Source organism: Typopeltis vanoorti, chromosome 16, assembly GCF_054136105.1.
Source record: "Typopeltis vanoorti isolate ZY-2024b chromosome 16, IOZ_Tvanoo_1.0, whole genome shotgun sequence".
NCBI classification, from domain to species: domain Eukaryota; kingdom Metazoa; phylum Arthropoda; class Arachnida; order Uropygi; family Thelyphonidae; genus Typopeltis; species Typopeltis vanoorti.
Window position 1 is genome coordinate 38,449,318 of NC_143564.1, and position 19,990 is coordinate 38,469,307.

At 34.3% G+C, this 19,990-nt stretch overlaps 1 protein-coding gene across 1 annotated transcript in view; it reads right to left on the minus strand.

Moving 5' to 3' along the window:
* tweek (transmembrane protein KIAA1109 homolog tweek) overlaps positions 1 to 19,990 on the minus strand; it is a 1,221,702-nt gene that overhangs the window by 909,329 nt on the left and 292,383 nt on the right. Inside the window, 1 exon segment of the mRNA XM_090406645.1 lies at positions 17,978 to 18,097. Coding sequence (XP_090262771.1) covers positions 17,978 to 18,097 — 120 coding nt within the window.

Genomic DNA, 19,990 nt, shown 5'->3' on the forward strand with positions numbered 1-19,990 from the left:
GATTGTTTTGAGTTCATCTATTGTTTCTGTTAGTTTTGATCCAAGGTATATGAAGTTGTCTACTTGTTCTATTTGTTCTCCATTTAGGGTGGCTGAGATGGTAGTTCCGTTCCTCCCTATTTTCATCACTTTTGTCTTTTGTATATTTATTGTCATATCATATGTTTTACAGGTTTCGTTTAGCTTGTTGATCAACGTTTGTAGTTAATTTGGAGTTCTTGCAAGAAGGATAAGATCATCTGCATATTTGATATTATTTATGTTTAAACCATTGACATTGATTCCAGGCTCATTGTCTATTGCCTTCTTTACAACTTCTTCTAGATATATGTTGAATAGGCATGGGGATGATGGGCATCCTTGCATTACTCCTTTTTGGATCTCTATGGGTTCTGTTGTGAGTGTGTCCTTTTTAATTATTGCATTTGTCTTAGAGTAATATTTTATCAGAAACTGTATTATATATTTGTCTATTGCTTTTTCTAGTAGAATTTTAAGAAGGATTTCTCTGTTGATGTTATCGAAAGCTTGTTTAAAGTTCACAAAACAACAATATAGTTCTTTTATGGTCTTCCCAGCTGAGCTCTGCTAGTTGGTGCAATGTGAAAATTTGGTCTATTGTTGAATAGTTTCCTCAGAAACCAGCTTGTTCTATGCCTATCATTTCTTCATAGGTGTTTTTTAATCTATTTTGTATAATTCTTATGAATATTTTATAGGTGTGAGGGAGAAAAAACTGATCGGTATGTAATTTCTGCAGTCTCCTTTCTTGTATATTGGAATATTGGAATGATCTTTCCAGTTCTCCAGTCATATGGGATCTCTCTCCTGTTTGTAGTATTTTATTGAATAGGGTTGTTAAATATTCTATTGATATGCTGCCTCCATATGACAACAGTTCAGTAGGGATAGTATCAATGCCTGGTGCTTTATTGTTTTTCATCTGTTTTATTGCATATCTAACTTCTTCTTGTAAAATTTTTGGGTGATCATTATTTTCTTCTATTGTTGGCATTGTAGTTTTGTTTCCTTGGTGGAAGATAGTCTTAAAATGGTTTGACCAGATTTTTCTTATATATTCAATATTCCCAGTTTCAGTCACCTTGTTGTTTATCATTGTTACTGCTTTTGCTGAGAATTCCTATGTAATTTCTCTTACAGTATCGTGGAAAACTTTTAGGATGATAACTTTAATAAAGTTATCAACTTTATTAAAGTTGATAACTTTAATAAAGTTATCAACTTTATTTTTTAGTGCTCTGTATTTTTCTTTATTCTCTTCATTGTTTTGTTGGTTTACAAGTATCTTGGCATCTCTTTTCTCTTCTATGGTAGCTATGATTTCTTGGGTTATCCACTGTTTGTTTATTTTGGGTTTGGAACCTAGAGTGTCTTTTGCAATTGATAACACTGTTTCTTTTCCTTCTTCCCAGTATTTTCCGCTGTTCTGGAAGATGGAGGGTTTCAATTTCCAGCACATCTGTTCTAAAAATCGACTTCTGCTTGAGCTATATTTTAGTTTTGATAGGTTGATGTTTTCTTCTTTTTTGATGTTGCTTTTCCTGTTGAATTTTATCTTCACTTTGGCAGTTAATATTTCATGGTCAGTGTCAAAATCAAAACTTCTCAATGTTCGTACATTATTTACTGATATAAGATAACAATCAAAGAATTAAAATACAACAGAAAAACGGTAAATCAGCAGAAGACAGGATAAGCTCTGAAGTGTATAAATTTTCTGGAAAAAAAATTTCATCAGAGATTATGAAAATTTTTAAATAAAATATATACAAATGGACAAATACAAATAGAATGGAATACAAGTATAGTAATACCTATATTTAAAAAGGGGGATAAAACAAAACCTGCTATTAGTATAATGAATACATGCTACAAAATATATAGTAGAATACTTAATAAAAAATTCAAAACATACAGTGAAAAAATATTATTAGAATGTCAAAATGAATTTAGAAAAGGATGCTCTACAATGGATGCAGCTTTTTGTTTAAAACTACTTATAGAAAAAAGAAGAGAATTTAACTTAGAACCTCATCTTTTGTTTATGGATTATAAAAAGAATTTGACAAAGTAAAAAGATATATACTGTTTGATATATTACAAAGAATAAATATGCTGTTGTATCGAATTCTAGTTTTTATTGTACAATGGTTGTATTTTATTCAATCTTTTCTAACTTAAACCATCTTCTATATTAACCTTATTCTATCAATATCCTATCGCCATTTATGTTGTGCCGCTTTCTTCCTTATCACAAGGATATAACCTTTATATGCTTTATCTTATTATAACCTTTATTATAACCTTTTATGCTATATCTCCGTAATACATTCTATCGGGTAGCACATGGTACCTCTGAGGGACAATGGAATTTCCTCGAGATCGAGGCAGTATCAGAGTGTCTGAGATTTATCTCTCGTAAAACGCCAAGAAATTTATTCGTTTTGCTGTGCCACTTAGCGCTATTAGATTAATTAATATTAACAACCAAGAGGTAATCTCAGGACAGTACTTAATGATACCTATTAACTCTGCAGATGTGGCCAAAATTTACTCTTTTCTAATATCCAGCATAGGTTCGCATTAATATTTTATAAGCGGTGCATTGGATTCCAGAAATCACAGAAAGTCTTTGTTAGAATCAAAAGCAAGTATTATTATACTAAAAAGTTGATACACATAATAACACTAAATTAAATCCCATCTTAAGGGAGTTTCAGACAAGGTATATAAAATTCAAACACTACTATTACACTTATAAAATATTATACAGTAGCTTCCTAAAGTAAGAATTACATTAACCTTCGCTAATGCATTAATCATGTACTATTATCACAATCAATCTAAAACTCCATAGCTCTGTCAGGCCACACAAGATAACATTCATATCTTTCACAATCTCTTAATATTATGCCAATTCTTTACTCTAACATATCCTTAACTTCATTCAATCTAAAAGCGAACTTAAATACAACGACAGATAGTAAGATTAAATTCAATATCCCTCTAAACTGATAGCAATACAATCTTATCCTATAACATTAATGTTCCTTTTCCATAACATATTAACATGGCACATATTCTGTTAAACACAAACAAAGTTTACTTATCTTCCCTTTTCAGCTCTTTAGTACTTCATAGGCTCACAGGAAACTGGCCTTCTGTGGACAGCCAGACTTGCTTCTTTTCACGGGGAATACGGCCGCCAAGACCGTAGCTGCCTATCAGGAGCCGTCCGACATCGAGGGCACTCGCACCCCATGCCACCACGAGGGACGAACACACAGGAGATCCAGGGACAAAAGGCCTTGTTACAGGTTTGCATGACCCTTATATTTCCCTCTTTCCTTCTCGGCGATTCTCGCCCCTTTCGATGTCCATCCGACTCACACGTGCTACTATGTCATGGCGTCCATTCTCTGCCCTGCTTATCGCACGTATGCTGATGTCACGTTGTTTGCTTGGGGCGAGATGCTCCTTCACGTAACCTTTGGACTTAACCCCCCACACACACACACAACTGTTGAATTTGTGCTTACATTTTATAATTCTTTTATGCATATTTTATAACTCTGCTAATGTTTTACACTTTCAATATTAAATTAACCACACTCGTGAATGGCACAAAATACATACTTATTTAACCTTTTCATAACAGAACACACTTGATTTATATATACATAATACTTATTGTACACTTAGAGGCAATTTACTGTATTTATCTCATTCTTTTGTTTGGAAAAGCATGTTAGACTGTGATAAGATAGGAATACATAAATTTCCACTCTATCACAATCTAACAATACCTAATATTTTACTACATGCAATGTTGAATATACATAAAGATAATGAAATAAAAAGAAAAAGAAAAGAAAAAAATGTCCGAAAAGAATCTATAAATCAAGGAGTAAGACTCCTCTGTCTCAATCACTTTTTAATATTTATATTAATATAGTGAAACATCTTAAATAATCCATGTAAAGAGATTTCCCCAAAATAACAGGCTATTATTTGCAGATGATCAGGTTATAATATCAGATAAGGAAGACAATTTACAAAGAGCATTATATAATTTAAACATTGTAGTAGAACAGTTTGGAATGAAAATATCCATAGATAAAACTAAAATAATGGCATTTTGTGGACAAACTCCAATTAGAAGTAAAATAGTTATTAATAATAAAATAATAGAACAGATAAATACTTTCAATTATCTTGGATATGAAAAAGCATATGAAGGAAAAAGACAAAATAAAAAACTTCAAGATTTTTATAGATTGTAGGCCTAATAAATAGAACACTCAATCCAAATATTGGACAAAAAGAAACACTTGAAAACATACAATACTTTAGCATTGCCCACATTATTATATGGCAGCAAATTTGGGCAATAAACAAACAAGATAAACAAAAAATAAAAACAAGTGAAATGAGATTCATGAGAAGAACTGCAAAATAAACACTATTATACAAAAAAGGAATTTTTAAGTTATTTTAAATAAATAACTTAAAATAAAACTCATTCGAAGATAAACTAAACAATTACAAACAAAATTAGATCGAACATGTAAACTGAATAGCCAACAGCCAATATCATAAACAATTAATAAAATATAAACCAGCTGGAAAGAGAAGGCCGGATACACCTCAAAATAGGATATTGGATAGAGAATGGAACAGACCAATATGGTCTATATCCATAATTAGCATTATGATGATGATGTCTAATTTCTTAAAGATAATCTGGATGTATTTTTCCATGTTGTATTGAAAGGTCATATATCATTTAGTTCATTCAACTGATTATATAGATAGCATGATCTCTGATTTGTGTCTTGCTGTTTAATTTCATTATGTATAAATTCTTCAGTGGTTTTGATCACTATTCTCAGAGATGACAAAGCAGTCTTGGTGAGCAAAATTTTTGCTGTGCTGCCACTTCATATCAAATACTGGACCGTGGGTAAGTTTATTTTGTAATTTCTCTTTCTACTAGATTTATATGGTAGGGAGAGCCATGTCTTTCCAATGATATTTTAAGAGAATATTGAAGATTTTTGAGAAGTTGGTAAGAACTTGCATACAGAAATGGGTAGATAAACAAGACAAACAAACAAATCCATGCTGCTCCTTGCAGAGTATAATGGATTTACTAAAGGAAGGTCATGTTTTAGCAATTTGTTCATATTTTATAACAATGTCATGGCCAAGTTGGATAAAGGGACTGGACGCACTATGATAATGGTGGATTTTTCTAAGGAATTTGATAGGATACCAGATGAAAGACTGTTGCACAAACTGGAGAATATGGAATATAAACTCTTGACTTGGATTAGGGGATGGTTGACAGACAGATATCAAAAAGTGGTATACAGTGGGTGTGAATTTGCAAAATTCAGGGTGACAGTGGTATATGGACAGTGGTCCAAGGACTGAACCTCAGGGTTCAGTCCTTGGACCATTATTGTTCATTCTATACATTAATGACATCAGGCAGGATCTAAGATCAGATATGCAATTGTTTGCGATGATACAAAGATAGGCAGAGCAATTAGGGATGCTACTGATATTCAGCACTTACAAAATGATTTGAATAAGCAGGAAATTTGAGCAAACAAAAATGGCTACCAGTTTAATGCTAGGTAAGTGTAAAGTTATGCACTTTGGTGTGATGAGATTTCCAGCAGCATGTTATATTAGAAAGAAGAGTTATGCTATAAGAAACTGATGAGGTTAGGGATCTCAGCATAATGGTGGATAGAAATTTGAAGTTCAAAGGTCACATAGCAAAAGTTGCAAATACAACTCAGAGGATAACTGCGATATTGAAGGAAACCTTGACATCTAAGGATAAGGAAGTCATTTTGCTTCTTTATAATGTTTTGATAAGACCACACAGGATTATTGTGTGCCGATTTGGTCTTCCAGATTTCAAAGGGATAAAGTAGCTGTAGAAAGAGTGCAAAGAAGAGTTACAAAGATTACATCCGGATTATGGGATTTAGATTATAAGGACAGATTGCATGTGGATCACACTCTGGTAAACAGGATAAAGAGGGTGATATGATAGAGGTCTATAAACTTTTGAATGAGTGTTATAGGATTTTGTCTGATGAAATTTTTCATTCTATGGAAGGTGGGGAGAGAACACGGGGGCATCCATGGAAGTTAAGGTTATTCACAGTTAAGAAAGGGGTAAGAGCTAGGTTTTTCTCTCCCAGAATAGAGCAGTCAGTGAGGGCATCCAGAGTGAATGAATTTAAGAGAAGGTATGACAGCTGGTTTGGGTGATTTATAGCCTCCCTTGATGAGTCCTTCACTCCTGGAGGTTTCAGATAATAATAATATTTACCATTGTTATTTTGGACTTAAAACTAATGAGATGAAGCTTTATTCCAAGTTGTTCACAGTTTAGTTATAGTTTTCTAAGTCAGAAGTGTCATAAAACTACATGTCAGTGTGTATAATATATATCAGTGTAGCAGAGAAAGTGTTAGAGGCTGGTTAGAGACAGAATACAAACCTGGATTGCTCAGAATTGAAATCTTTCAAGAGCATGGCTTGTTAACGGAAGGTCATGCTTTAGGAACATGGTTACGTTTATAATAGGGTGAGTAGCATACTGCGTAATGTACTGGATTTTGCTAAAATATTTGATCAAGTTCTGAATGCTAAACTATTTTGAGCAGGATGGATAGGGAAAAACATGATAAACTATTTTTGAGCAGGATAGGGATGAACAGTCATTGGATAGCTAGTTTATAGGGATAGCTGCCAGCAAATTGTGTTTGGAGGAGCAGTGCCCTTGAAATGAAAGTGATGAGTGAGGTACCACAGAGTTCTGTTCTGGGACCAATGTTCCCTCTAAGTTCAGTGCATGCACACACCAGTCACAAAGAGAGCACACATACCTGCTATCTGCATACATAAAATTTTTGCTTTTGGAATTTCTAATTTACAGTCAGTAATTTTTGAACATACTATAAAAATGAATTATATTATAAATCATACCAATCACTTATTTTATTTAGTAATTTTTTCCAATATCTCTACTCCCATATTACTCTAACCTATTCCAACTTAATACAGTCTAATTAGTTACTTTTAGCTGGCACCATGTGGACTAACCAATGATGATGATGATGATATTACCAAATTGTAGAGGCATATTTGTTTAGTATCTACTGTCTAGATCAGGGGTCACCAAACTTTTTTGACCGTCGATCCCTTCAAGAGTTTCTTGACTTTTTATCGACCCACCTCTATTTTACTATTATGTAATTTTAATATTACGTAATAATGTATGTCGATGAATTTTAGAACATTAACGCTCACTTGTATGTCGATGCGCAAAAATGAGACTGGGATCGAATACGTGCAAGTATAAGTAAATAAGCAACCATGCGCATGTTGCAATCTCGCTCCTGCCGCGCCAGCCGGGCAGGAACCACCGACATCCGTTTATTGGTAAATACGTCATTTTGGCTTACTTGATTGGCTTCCGTAACTATTTTCATGACCTTGCTCCATGTTATAGGTCCTATTCATGTTACTGTTCCCATGATTCACTCTTAATTGCGTTGTCATTCAGGATGGAGGTAATCCAAGATTAATCAAATTAAATATTACCCATACAATAATGTCTTATATTTTTCTATCGACCCCTGGGGGACGATACCGACCACTGGTCTAGATAGTACAGTCACTTGAACTCATGCAAACGGTGATGGATTTTTGTGAATTAATTTACGGTTTGTGACTTATGACTTTTGCTATTGTGATTATAGGCTACTGCACATATTGAGTCTGAGAATGGAAACATCTGCACTAAATGTTTTTCATGCACACATGAGCTGGCAAAAATTAGAGGGAATATTGTCTGAGACCACTGTTGTATATTAAATTTTATATATATATATATCAATGATATAGCTCACAGTGTGAAAGGTGATATTCATTTGTTTGCAGATGATGCTTAAAGGAAGAGTAATGTCAGGAAGTTATGAAGTGCAATTGTTACAAGAGGATTTGAACACATTGGTGTATTTTGATGTTGCTATGTGTAAAGTTATGCACTTTGGCAAGAGACAATTGAATGAATGAGCTTTACAATACCAGAGGAACTATGCTTCAAGGAGGTGAAGGAGGAAAGGGATCTGGGGATTTTGGTGGATAAGGAACTGAATTCGGGGGACATTGTGAAAGTTGTAAGGGTTGCCCTGAAAACTACTACTATAATGCAAACAATGCTGACATGCACAGATAAGCATGTGACAGTACCACTCAATAAAGCACTAATCAGGCCTTATTGGATTGATGTGCAGAGTTCTGGTCACCTGGCTATATTGGTGATAAGGAAACATTAGAGAATGCAGAGGTGAATAGCTAAGACTATATAAGGATCCTGGAATACTGAGTATGAGGACAGATTGAAGGAATGTAGACTTCAGAGCTTGACAGAAAGGAGGAAAAGGGATTATATGATTGAGACATATCTGTTGGTGAGAGAAGCCTATCAAATACATACAGGGGAAATTATTGTATAGGATAATTGGTGATGCCAGAACAAGATGTCATGTGAACAAAGAAGAGAAAAGGAAATTTACCAGTAGCATTTATTTTGTAGATATTTATTGCAGCTTTCCTGTTATAAATGAGCTGGCCAAGTGGTTAGCTTATCCACTCTCCAGCCAAAGGACTGTAGGTTCGAATCCTGCCATGGGCATGGATGTTTGTGATTGTCTGTGAAAATACTAGTGGTGGTAGTGGGCAGTAGATGGCGTTGGTGTAGAAGCACTGATGCGGTTCGCTGTAGTTGGTGGATTGAGTGGTGGAGATGGGTAGTTGTAGAGTGGGTGCCCGCAATAAGTCTTTGGACTCCTTGGAGGTGTCACGTAATAATAATAATAATAAATCCTTCCCATTTCCTATTGTGTCAGGCTCAATGACCTGTCATGATCAAGTAAAGTAGTTTCTTTAAACTTGATTAATGTACAGATAGTGTGGTTAATATTAACTAATCAAATTAATCATATAAAGGGAAGTTTATGTGATGAAACTGTCTCTTCATGAAGGATGAAACTTCCCTTTCATCCTGCAAAGCAAGCAAACCTGTTTCAGGGGATGAAAAACCTCAGTTTCTGGAACTCACCTCAGCTAAAAAGCTCTGATAACAGTTCTCCACATCCTAGATGTGTTTTAAACCCAGGTCTTTCCAACCAAAGCACTGAATCAAAATCAGCTGAACCACAAGGGCCCTATTATAAATTCTGAAAAACAGTAATTTAAGCAGAAATAGAAATGCAATTTTCTTTTGTTTATGTTTTATGAATAGAATTATATTTTTTAATATATAATGTAATTTACTTGTGCTTGTTTGGAAAAAACTAGTTATTGCTATTCATGTTGAACATTTCTGGTATAAACTACATAGGAATGAAATAACCAAACTGAGTATTTACAAACACATAACATTTTGATACCTCAAGCTAGCATTATCAAAGGAATTTTTAAAGTAAACCCTCAACAGAGACTTACAAGGGCTCCCAGAACACAGTCAGTCACATGCATGGAAGGTGACAGTGGCAATCTCTCTACAGCGATGCCTCATGGTTAATATTGACAGGTGGATAAGGCAGTGCCAAAATTTATGAAGAATTACACCATCCTTTCTGTTATAGTTCAAAGAGTTTTGTAGCACATGAGCCTCTTCTAGAAACAATCTCTGTAATTTAAACTGGGATCTATGTAACAGCTTTGCTTATTTTCCACCTGATGAAATGGTCTTCATTAAAGGCATGCTTGGGCTAGTCCATATATTCCATACTGAATATATTTTTTATGTTTTTTTTCTTCTGATAATGGTGGTCATGAATTCAACATGATATTCAACATGAATAACTACAACTATGGAAATCTCAATATGGATGTGCTTATTGCTATAAACTCCCTCTGCTGCTTTATGCTCAATTAGCTGTAACTTTAATAACTGCATAGTAAGTAGTTAATTATCTGTCAGATATGGTCACATTGTCAGAGGCCATAACAATAACATACTGGACACACCAGATAATCCTTGAAATATGCCAAAAGCATACTGGAGAAGGAAAATACAAAAGAAAAAGAAAATTAACATTAGTTAACCATATCATGACAAAAAAATAAATAAATAAATAAAAAATACAGTCAGACATCTATTTGTATTTGGCACCTTCCTTTCATCTCCTACCATTCTTCAATTAGGTTTTAAAACATGAAATAAAGTGCAAACTCAAGCATAGAGTAAAGACTGTTCGTTTACAAATATAAGGCTATACAAACCAGTATGCATTAGACAGTAATACATGCAATTATAATGCATAACCTCAGCACAATCATATACCCTTAGTATTACTGAATGGTTGAGTAATCACAAAACATCTAAATGTACAGTTAAATTTCATCATAGCAAATTTACAAAATGACTAAAGAAATTGATTGCTGTTGCTGTGGGAGGTCTACTATAGTAACTTCTGTTATTTTGTTATAGGAAGTGACAACATAATGGTGATTGCTTGTCGTAAGAGTTCACAAAAGAATCAAGTTCCTCTGTATTTTGTTAATATGTTCAGAAAATGAAACATTTATATGCACACACATTAAATGGTTATTGATGACATCCATTAAATACTGTTTTGCAAAACACATTTAAAATATGTAACACCAGCTCCAAAAATTTGAAATCAGAAAACAGAAGCATTCCATGAGAATGATTTTCAATTTGAAAATATTCTTACTCCTAACTTTCTGTAATGAGTGTATAATAATCATCATCAAATCCCTGTTATCTACAGTCAAGGGATGTATGAGATATTATGAGAGTACTATATTATTAAGTTTACAGTGCTATGATATTAAGTTATACATCATTACTATCAATTTTCTTCTAAATTAATCTGATATTTCTCAGAGCTCTCATTTCGGTCTTCTAGGGCACTACTACTAACTGCATCAATCCATCTAGATCTTTGCCTTCCTCTGAATCTTTTTTCAGCCATCCCATAATTAAACACCTGTTTTTGTTAAGTTTTCACTCTCATTTTATTTAAATTATCATATCATATACATAAGCCCTGGGTTTGTGATGCACCCATTCATGAATGTGTGCATCACATTCCTGAATGCTAACACATGCACATATTCCTGAATGCTAACAGTACTGGTTTCTTTCTAATATCTATATCTGTAATATGATTCTACCATTAATATATTAATTCCCTGATTTTTCTCAGAACACTTTCATCTGTGCTCTGTAGTCATGAATTGTTTTATTTCTTACCCAACTCTCAGATATATAAGTTAAAATTGTTATTAACACTGTTCTATTCATCTTGCATATCACAAGACAATCATCAGTGAGAGCGAAGGGTAACAGTAAGGAATCTGCATGGCAGAATTTGATCTATGTACTGATATCAATGAGTATTCAAAGTCCTGAAGCTGTACTTCATCAACCAAACCTTAATTATCATGATTGCCTTACCATCCCAAAAGTTTGGAAAATTATTATGCTCAATTGTAATATTTATAATAGACTATATTATAGAGGAGACCTCCACATAGCCTTTAAAGGAATGCAGAGAGCCGACCAGGGCTTCTGACCTAATGTCCAATCCTCACCTTCACGTGGTGCACCTGAGTATCTACCTGGATACTGAACGAATGAGGATGGGCTGGCAATTTGGGATTAAGCAAACCAAATTGTATTCTTATTGGTTACACCAAAATAAAAATGATGGTACAACATCACAAAAGTTCATGCCGGATGGGGCATCGCCCGGTTAAACAAGGCCCCCACTGTTTTCGCCAGGGAACCAGGGCAAACAGCGAAAAGTCAGCTACTGGAACAAATCTGAAAACACACCCCAACACAACATCACCAGAGTTAAAGAACAGTACTATCAACATAAGAAGCCTGAATGGTAAACAAATGGACCTAGCTGAGGAAATAGATAAGTACCAGATCAACATAATAGGGGTGACTGAAACAAAAAAAGACAAAAACTGGTGAGATCTTTCTGAGCAATAAATACAAAATGTTATATTCAGGCAATGACAATCAAGGAAAAGAAGGAGTAGCCATAGTGTTAAAAGCAAAATACGAGGCTAATCTTCTTGAATGGCAGGCAATCTCAAGTAGAGTAATGTGGGCAAATATGAGAATGGGGAACTGGACAATGAGACTTATTTGTGCCTATGGTCCTGCAAAAGGTATTCCTAACGTAGAAGTGGAGGAATATTTTGAGGCTTTAGAAAAAGCAACTCATACAATGAAATAGGAAAAGTTGGTCCTTGTTGGGGATCTAAATAGCAGAGTAGGAAGGGATTGTCGGGCATACAAATACAAAAATATTTTGGGAAAATTTGGAGAAAAGAGCAAAGGTAATAATAATGGCAAATACATGTTGGATTTCTGCTTAGGATATGGACTGGTTATTACTAACACCATGTTCCAACATAAAAATGTGCACAAATTCACATGGAGAGAAGAGGCAAGGAATAAGAAAAGCCTCATTGACTATGTTATTGTTGATAGTGATTTTTTCTCCCTGGTGCAGGACACCAGAGTGTACAGAGGATTTGAAATTGGAAGTGATCACTATTTAGTCTTGAGCAGGATAAAATTGAATTTCATATTAAAAAGAATAACATATAAGAAAGTTTTAAAGCGAATAAAAGTTGGGCAGCTCTCAGATGTAAACTGTAGACTAAAATACACAAAGATTATTGAAGAAAAAATGAAAGAGTTTGAGAACAGGAACCAAACCTTAGAGATTCAGTGGCAAGCCTTGAAGAAAACCCTGATTGATTCAGCTAGAGAGGCATGTGGTGAAGTTGTCTGCAAGGATAGAAAAATTAGAACTCCATGGTGGACACAGGAAGTTAAAGAGGCAGTGAAGGAAAAGAAGAAAGCATATCAAAAGTTCCTGGCAAATAAGTCAGCTTGTGCTCTTAGAGAATACAGAGACAAATGTAAGAAAGCTAACCACTGTGTAATACTAGCTAAACAAAAGTCATGGGAGGACTTTGGCAAGAACATAGAAAATAAATATCAAGAAGGTGGCAAGATATTCAGTAGGATGTTGAAAAAGCTTACAAATGGAGGATAGAGTGCTGTAAAAGGAGTTAGAGATAACAAAGTTAACATGAAAACAGGAGAAAAAGATATCCTTGAAGTATGGAGTAATTACTTCGAAACATTGGTAAATGAAACAAGCAGTGATAGCACAGTGGTAAAAAAACACTCAACAGGCATGGAGTCAGGAATACATATCCATACTTGAAGTAGAAAAAGCCATCAAAGGCTTGAAATGTGGAAAGGCAGCAGGAGTAGATGATATTCGACCAGAAATGCTGAAGTATGGTGGTATAAAAGTCTTGCAGTGGCTGCACTGCATAGTTCAGAATGCCTGGACAGAGGGACGAATTCCCGATGATTGCAGTAGAGCTCTCATAGTACCCATATATAAAAAGGGAAATAAAACTGAATGTGAGAATTGCAGAGGTATTTCCCTACTGAGTGTTCCTGGTAAGATATATGCAAGTATACTTGAGAAACGGTTGAGAAGAATTGTGGAAGAAAAGCATGGTGAAGAACAAGCTGGATTCAGGCCAAATAGAGTTTGTCAGGATCAGACAAATAGTGGAGAAATCATGGGAATATAACAAAGATCTGTATTTAAGTTTTGTCGATTTGGAAAAGGCATATGACAAGATGCCAAGAGAGAAGCTATTCAATACGCTACAGTTATATGATGTCAATGGGGAAATTATATCAAGCAATACTTAGTCTTTATTTGAGTTGTAAGTCACCAGTTAGAATTGAAGGACGTACAGGAAGATGGTTTAACGTTAAATCTGTTGTCAGGCAAGGATGTACATTATCCCCTCTGTTATTCATTATCTATATGAATCACATTATGTAGGAAAGTGGTATTAAACATGACATCAAAATTGGAGATGTTAATGTCAGCTCTTTGCTTTATGCGGACGATGTTATACTTCTAAATAAATCCGCTACAAGTCTACAAGATTCCCTGACTAAATTGAATAACTGTTGTAATAGATATGGTATGACGGTCAGCAATAAAAAGACAAAGACAATGAAAATAGGCAGAATCACTGAAAATGTCAACTGTGTTGTGAATGGAGAACCTGTGGAACAAGTAAAACATTTCAGCTACTTAGGCACGATTTTTAATGAAGATGGTAAATTAAATATAGAAATAGACAACAGAATCAACAAAGCTGGTATGGCAGGAAGTCAATTGAATAAATTCATATGGAATAAGAGAGAAATTAGTCAGAACACTAAATTAGCTATATACAAGACAGTGTTCAAACCAGTTTTAACTTATGGATCTGAGAACTGGGTCAGAAGTAAAACACTTGACCAAAGACTAGAGACTCCAGATATGAGACTCCTGAGAAAGATTAGAGGCGTGAACAGATGGCATCAATGGCAATATCATATTAAAAATGAGGATATTAGGAAAGAACTTGACATTGTCAGCATCCAGGAATGCATTAGCAGAATTAATCTCAGGTGGTATGGTCACTTAAACAGAATGGACAAGGAAAGATTAGCAAAACAAGTATTCTCTGCCAGGTTGGCAGGAAAACGACCCAGAGGAAGACCAAGATATAGGTGGATTGATATGGTACAAAGTGCCATAGACAATAGAAATATAAGATCTGATAATGTTGGAATCTTGACAAGTAACAGACTGATTTGGAGGAAAATTGTAGATAGGAAGTTAGTAATGATGTATATTTTTTGTGTAGTACTATCATATCCTGTACACCCCTTGAGGGTACATGGCAGGAATTTGATGATGTATTATAGAGTCTCTGTAGCTCAGTTGATACAGACAAAGCCCTGTGTTCGATTCCTGTAAGTGTTGTGAGGAACATTTATCTGCTCTCTTTCGACTAAAGGTGAGTTAGCTGGTCTCATATGGAGGTAGAGTTTTTTTTCACCCAGAAACTTGGGTTTTTCATTCCCCCCCCCCCCCCCAGAACAGGCAAATCAGCCCCGTGAACAAACATGGATTCAGTCAGGAATCCTACCCTTAGGGAAAGTAGCAAGGAGAGGAGTGATGACCCGGCTGCATTATTTAGTTGTAAGCCCTTCATTGGGGGGGGGGGGGGGGGGGAATCAACCTGTCTTAGGATGGATGAATGAAAAGAATAGACTGCATTATAAATAATTAACTTCATGAATTATTATTATTTTCAGCCCCAATAGGTTTTAACTTAACAAACACACAACTACATGTACAGAGATATTCAAATTTGGAACACACATTGTACTATTCTATTGTTCAAATTCCTTGCTCTTGTTCTTTGCTCTCACTGATGATGATGTCTTATGATACATAAAATTAATTATTTGTAAAGTAATACAATTTTCTACTGTGACACCTATGATTGTTTAATTGACTTATAACTTAACTACAGTCTATTTAGTACTCTCTCTCTCTCCCTGCATGCGTGTGCATGCCACTGAGGTGAATGTGAGAAAGATCATAGACTACTGAATGCAGTTTTACAAGAATGTGTATAATCTATATTATTAGAATTCATCTGAAATAAATGATATGAAATAAAATGTTGCTTTATTACAAAATAAACAAATCTAAAATGATAAAAATATTAAACACAGGGTTTTAAAATATGGACACTTTTAAATTATCAAAATTTAAAAGGACCCCTAGGTTAATGCCTATAAGTCAAAAATTACAGTTTTCAACATAAAAGAGTAAAAGGTTTTACAAGACTTTTGAAAAAAAAAATAATTCCAGTAAGAAAATTTTTATGAGAATTTAACACTTTTGTAAACTTTAAACATTTATAAACAATAATTTTATTAAGACTGCTCATGTACCTACTAAGTAGCAGTACATGTCAGTATGGCATGTGCATTCAAGTAATTTTATGAATACAATATTTCTATACTTTATCAGGAAAATTAGAGGTATTTGAAAGAGCAGTCAAGAGTGGGTTCAGTTGCCGCTGTAACAAATGTTTGTGTTCATAGAAATGCCTATGCAATGTTGAATGTAGTTTCACAAGTTACAAATCTGAAGGGATTGGTAATAACATTAGGCATGGGTAACTGTGGATGTAAGGCAGTGTTTGGAATGCACGTATACAAATGCCAGAAGAATATAAAATAAGGGAGGAGTTTTTTGGCATTGGTCGGCTCAACCTGATCAAAAATTAGGCATCAGTGAGACCTAGTTGACGGAAAATGATATAATTATAGGGATAAAATGTAAGGGGCACTGCATTTTCAGGGAGGATAGAGGGAAGTGAGGTATTGCTGATGATAGCTAAAGAACTTCGACCAACAAAATTAGAAATTAGAGGATTTTAGGTGTGGGATAGTTCATTTAAAGCTATCTGGTGTAAGACAGAGGCCAATATGACACAATATACTGTTGGCTGTTGTTGCTACAGAGGATCCACATGAAGATGTGAATGCCATGCATCAGCAGATCAGCACAATGAGTTCAGACTGGAGAGAGGAAAGGGGGACATGACAAGATTGAAGTGTAATTTATACAGTTGCTAGAAAATAATTACCTGAAACAGCATGAAATGAAAGGGACCAGAAGTTTCAGAGTGCTGAATCTAGTAATAGCATCAGAAGATGTAACCATAATAAAGGTAGACATTCTGCCTCCAAATGGGGAGAGTGACCATGCAGACTTGTTCTGGGAGGCTGCTAAAAATATGGAATTCTTGTCAGAAAAGGGTTTATGTTGAACTATAAGCTATTAATTATGACAGACTTAGGAGGTATCTTAGAGCAGTGCCATGGCTTGAAAAGCTACAAGGAAAGAATGTCATTAGTGCATGAGAAGTAGTCAGGGACTGTTTGAGAGAAATACAATAGTATCATACTGAATACACACAGTCAGGAGGATAAACCAAGTGGATTTCAGTAGATGAAAAGAGATATATAGCAAAAGATGAAAAAAAAAAAAAAAAAAAAAACATTGTGGCAGGAATATAAACAAAAAAGGTGACTGGCATACTCATGAGCAATATAGTGCAAGCAAGAAGAGTGACTGACTAGTATGGTAAGAAAGTATAGTTAAAGGTCAAATCAGATTATGAGAGAAAATTGGCTAAGCAGGCTAAAGTAAATCCAAAAAGATAAAATCCAACAGTGGGTGGACAGGAATATGATATTCTATGGTGGCCAGTATGCTTTGTAAAAAGTAAGACCCTGTCTTAGTAATTTACCCACATTTCATAATAGTGACAGCAGAAATAGATAAGGGAGATGGCTACACATGGTACCACTGGACTTTTGTAAAGGTATTTGACAGAATACTATTACAGGTGACAAGTCTGGAGGATGCTCCCTATTAAGATAGGTTGTGAGTGCATAAGTTGCAAAGTTTAGTTGATAGGCAGAAAAGAGGGAACATGATAGAAACTTGTAAGTTATTAAAAGGATTCTATAAGACTGACAGAAAGGTAATTTTTCAATACATTACAAATAGAAAGAGAGAGAGAGAGAGAAACTAGGAACTAGGAGTCACCCTTGAAGTTGGGTAATAGTGTGATGTAAGGGTGTAAAGATTAGATATTTTTGCTTGGAGAATGTGAATGAGTGAAAGCGATTGCCAGAATTAGTTTTGAGTGCCCTGACAGTGAACGAGTTTAAGGAGACGTATGACAGGCATTATATGTATAAAGGTTAGTATGGGTCTCCTGAAAGAGTCTTCTGACTCCATCATGATATGAATATTATAATAATAATAATTTAAAATGTGTTAAAAACCTACTGTGCCATTTCATTAACAGAACCTTCTTAACTTTGGTCAATAATGCTGGGATATATTATTTAACATAATAACTAAAATCTGCAGTTACATATTCTATACTAATATACAATACCAACCTGAGGTACTGTCAGCCTTCCAGTTACATCTCCAATTTGAACTTCTACTAACCATGCATATTCAAGTGTTTCACTGTCTAATGGACGTTCCTCATTTGAAAACATCGCATGTCCTCGAACCTGAATTATCAGTATAATTATTATATTGATTTATTTCTTTACTTCTCTCTCTTCTTCTTCTTAGAATAAATATCATATATACTGAATGCATTTCTAACTGCAAGTATAATTATGTGTATTATTTACTTTTATTACATAAAGTCCAAGCACTCCAGCTAATCAGCATGAGAAAGTTTGTTTTTTTTTAATGAAAGTATGTTTCCACATGAGGCAAGAAATAAGGTTGTTTGTGTATCATGTATTTGTGAATTAAATGTGACTGCATGCAAATTCCAAAACACTTATCTGTGCAAAAGTATGATGCATTACCATTAGTTTAAACAATATTATTCATATCTTACCTTAAGATAACTATCACTGAGATTAATTCAAAGATGAAAAAATCCTTGTCATCATTACACTTAAGATCTTCCATTATTTTATTTACTTACTTGTTCACATTAATATGTATTTGTCCTTCTGACTTCTGTTTGAATAGGTGTCAGCATCAAATCAAACAACCAAAAAGCAATCAAAATGGAATGAGATGAGTGGAATTTACTAAGGTGTAAACTCACTTACAATATCTATCTACCACGACTATAACGTTTGTTCCCAACCTAAAGTTAGCACAATGTTATTCAGTAGCACAATGAAAACAGTGAAAAACAGCATTCTATAACAGTATTTGTACACACTTTAATTCAATTCAATTGGGTTCCATTTTGGAAAGATCATAATATCAATGCTATGATCACTGAAAGAGATATTATCAATGAACAGTTAAAATAATAGAAAAGAAAACAGAAAAAAGTAGATAGAATTAACTCAAAAAAATTGAAGATGAAATTTCAAACTGCAAACAAAAAAATTGGGAAGTATTCTACAATAGACTTCAAGAAAAGACTCACAACACTGGAATATCATTAGATTATTAAATAATGCAACACTTCTGGATACTGATCACTCTTCAAACACAATCTCCTCAGGTATTAATACAGCAGCAACAAACAAACAGATGGCAAATATACTAGCCAAACATTACTCTAAAGTAAGAAAACTGCAGTGCAACGAAGAAGACAAAAGATGCAAGAAAATTGCAAAATATTTGCTAATAGAATCCAGAACCTATCCTTCTGAAGACATCCTTACTAAGGACCTCACAACGACAGAATTAGAAAGAGCAATTAGTCAAACTGGCCCTGATTTGGATAAAATATAAAAAACATGGCAGAAATAGCCAAAAACTGCCTTCTGAAGACACTTCCTGGAATAAGGTAAACTGCCAAAAATCTGGAAAACATCAGTCATTATACCCTTACTAAAACACACACCAATAGCTTTTTGACTAGTAATCTCTGTAAACTAAGTGAAAGAATAATACATACTAGACATGAATTGGCTCTTAGAAAATATCAAGATTAACTTCTACCAAACTGCATACAGGTCTCAACACAATACAGAAGATCAATTATTTTATCTTTGCCAATCAATCATAGATGTCTTTCAAGAAAAAGACATCTATGACCACCAAAGGAGACAACAGCAATGTTCTTGGATCTTACAGCTGCCTTTAATCACGTTTGGAGACAAAAGTTAATAAAAATTGAATACAATACTAGAATGAGGGGGAACACATTAATTTGGATTTCAGATTTCATGAAATGATGAAAAATGAAAGCAAACGTTAACAGAATTTATTCCCACATGCATCGAACTTGGGCTGGAGTCCCACACAGTTCTGTTTTAAGCCACTCCTATTTCTCATCTATATGAACGATATTCATCTTCACATAATAAATGACACAAAAAAAGCATGATATGCAGATGATATAGCAATCTGGCACACAAGCAGTAATCCTCAATAATCTGAAAAAGTAATCCTAAATAATTCATCTGCATTTCATTCATTTA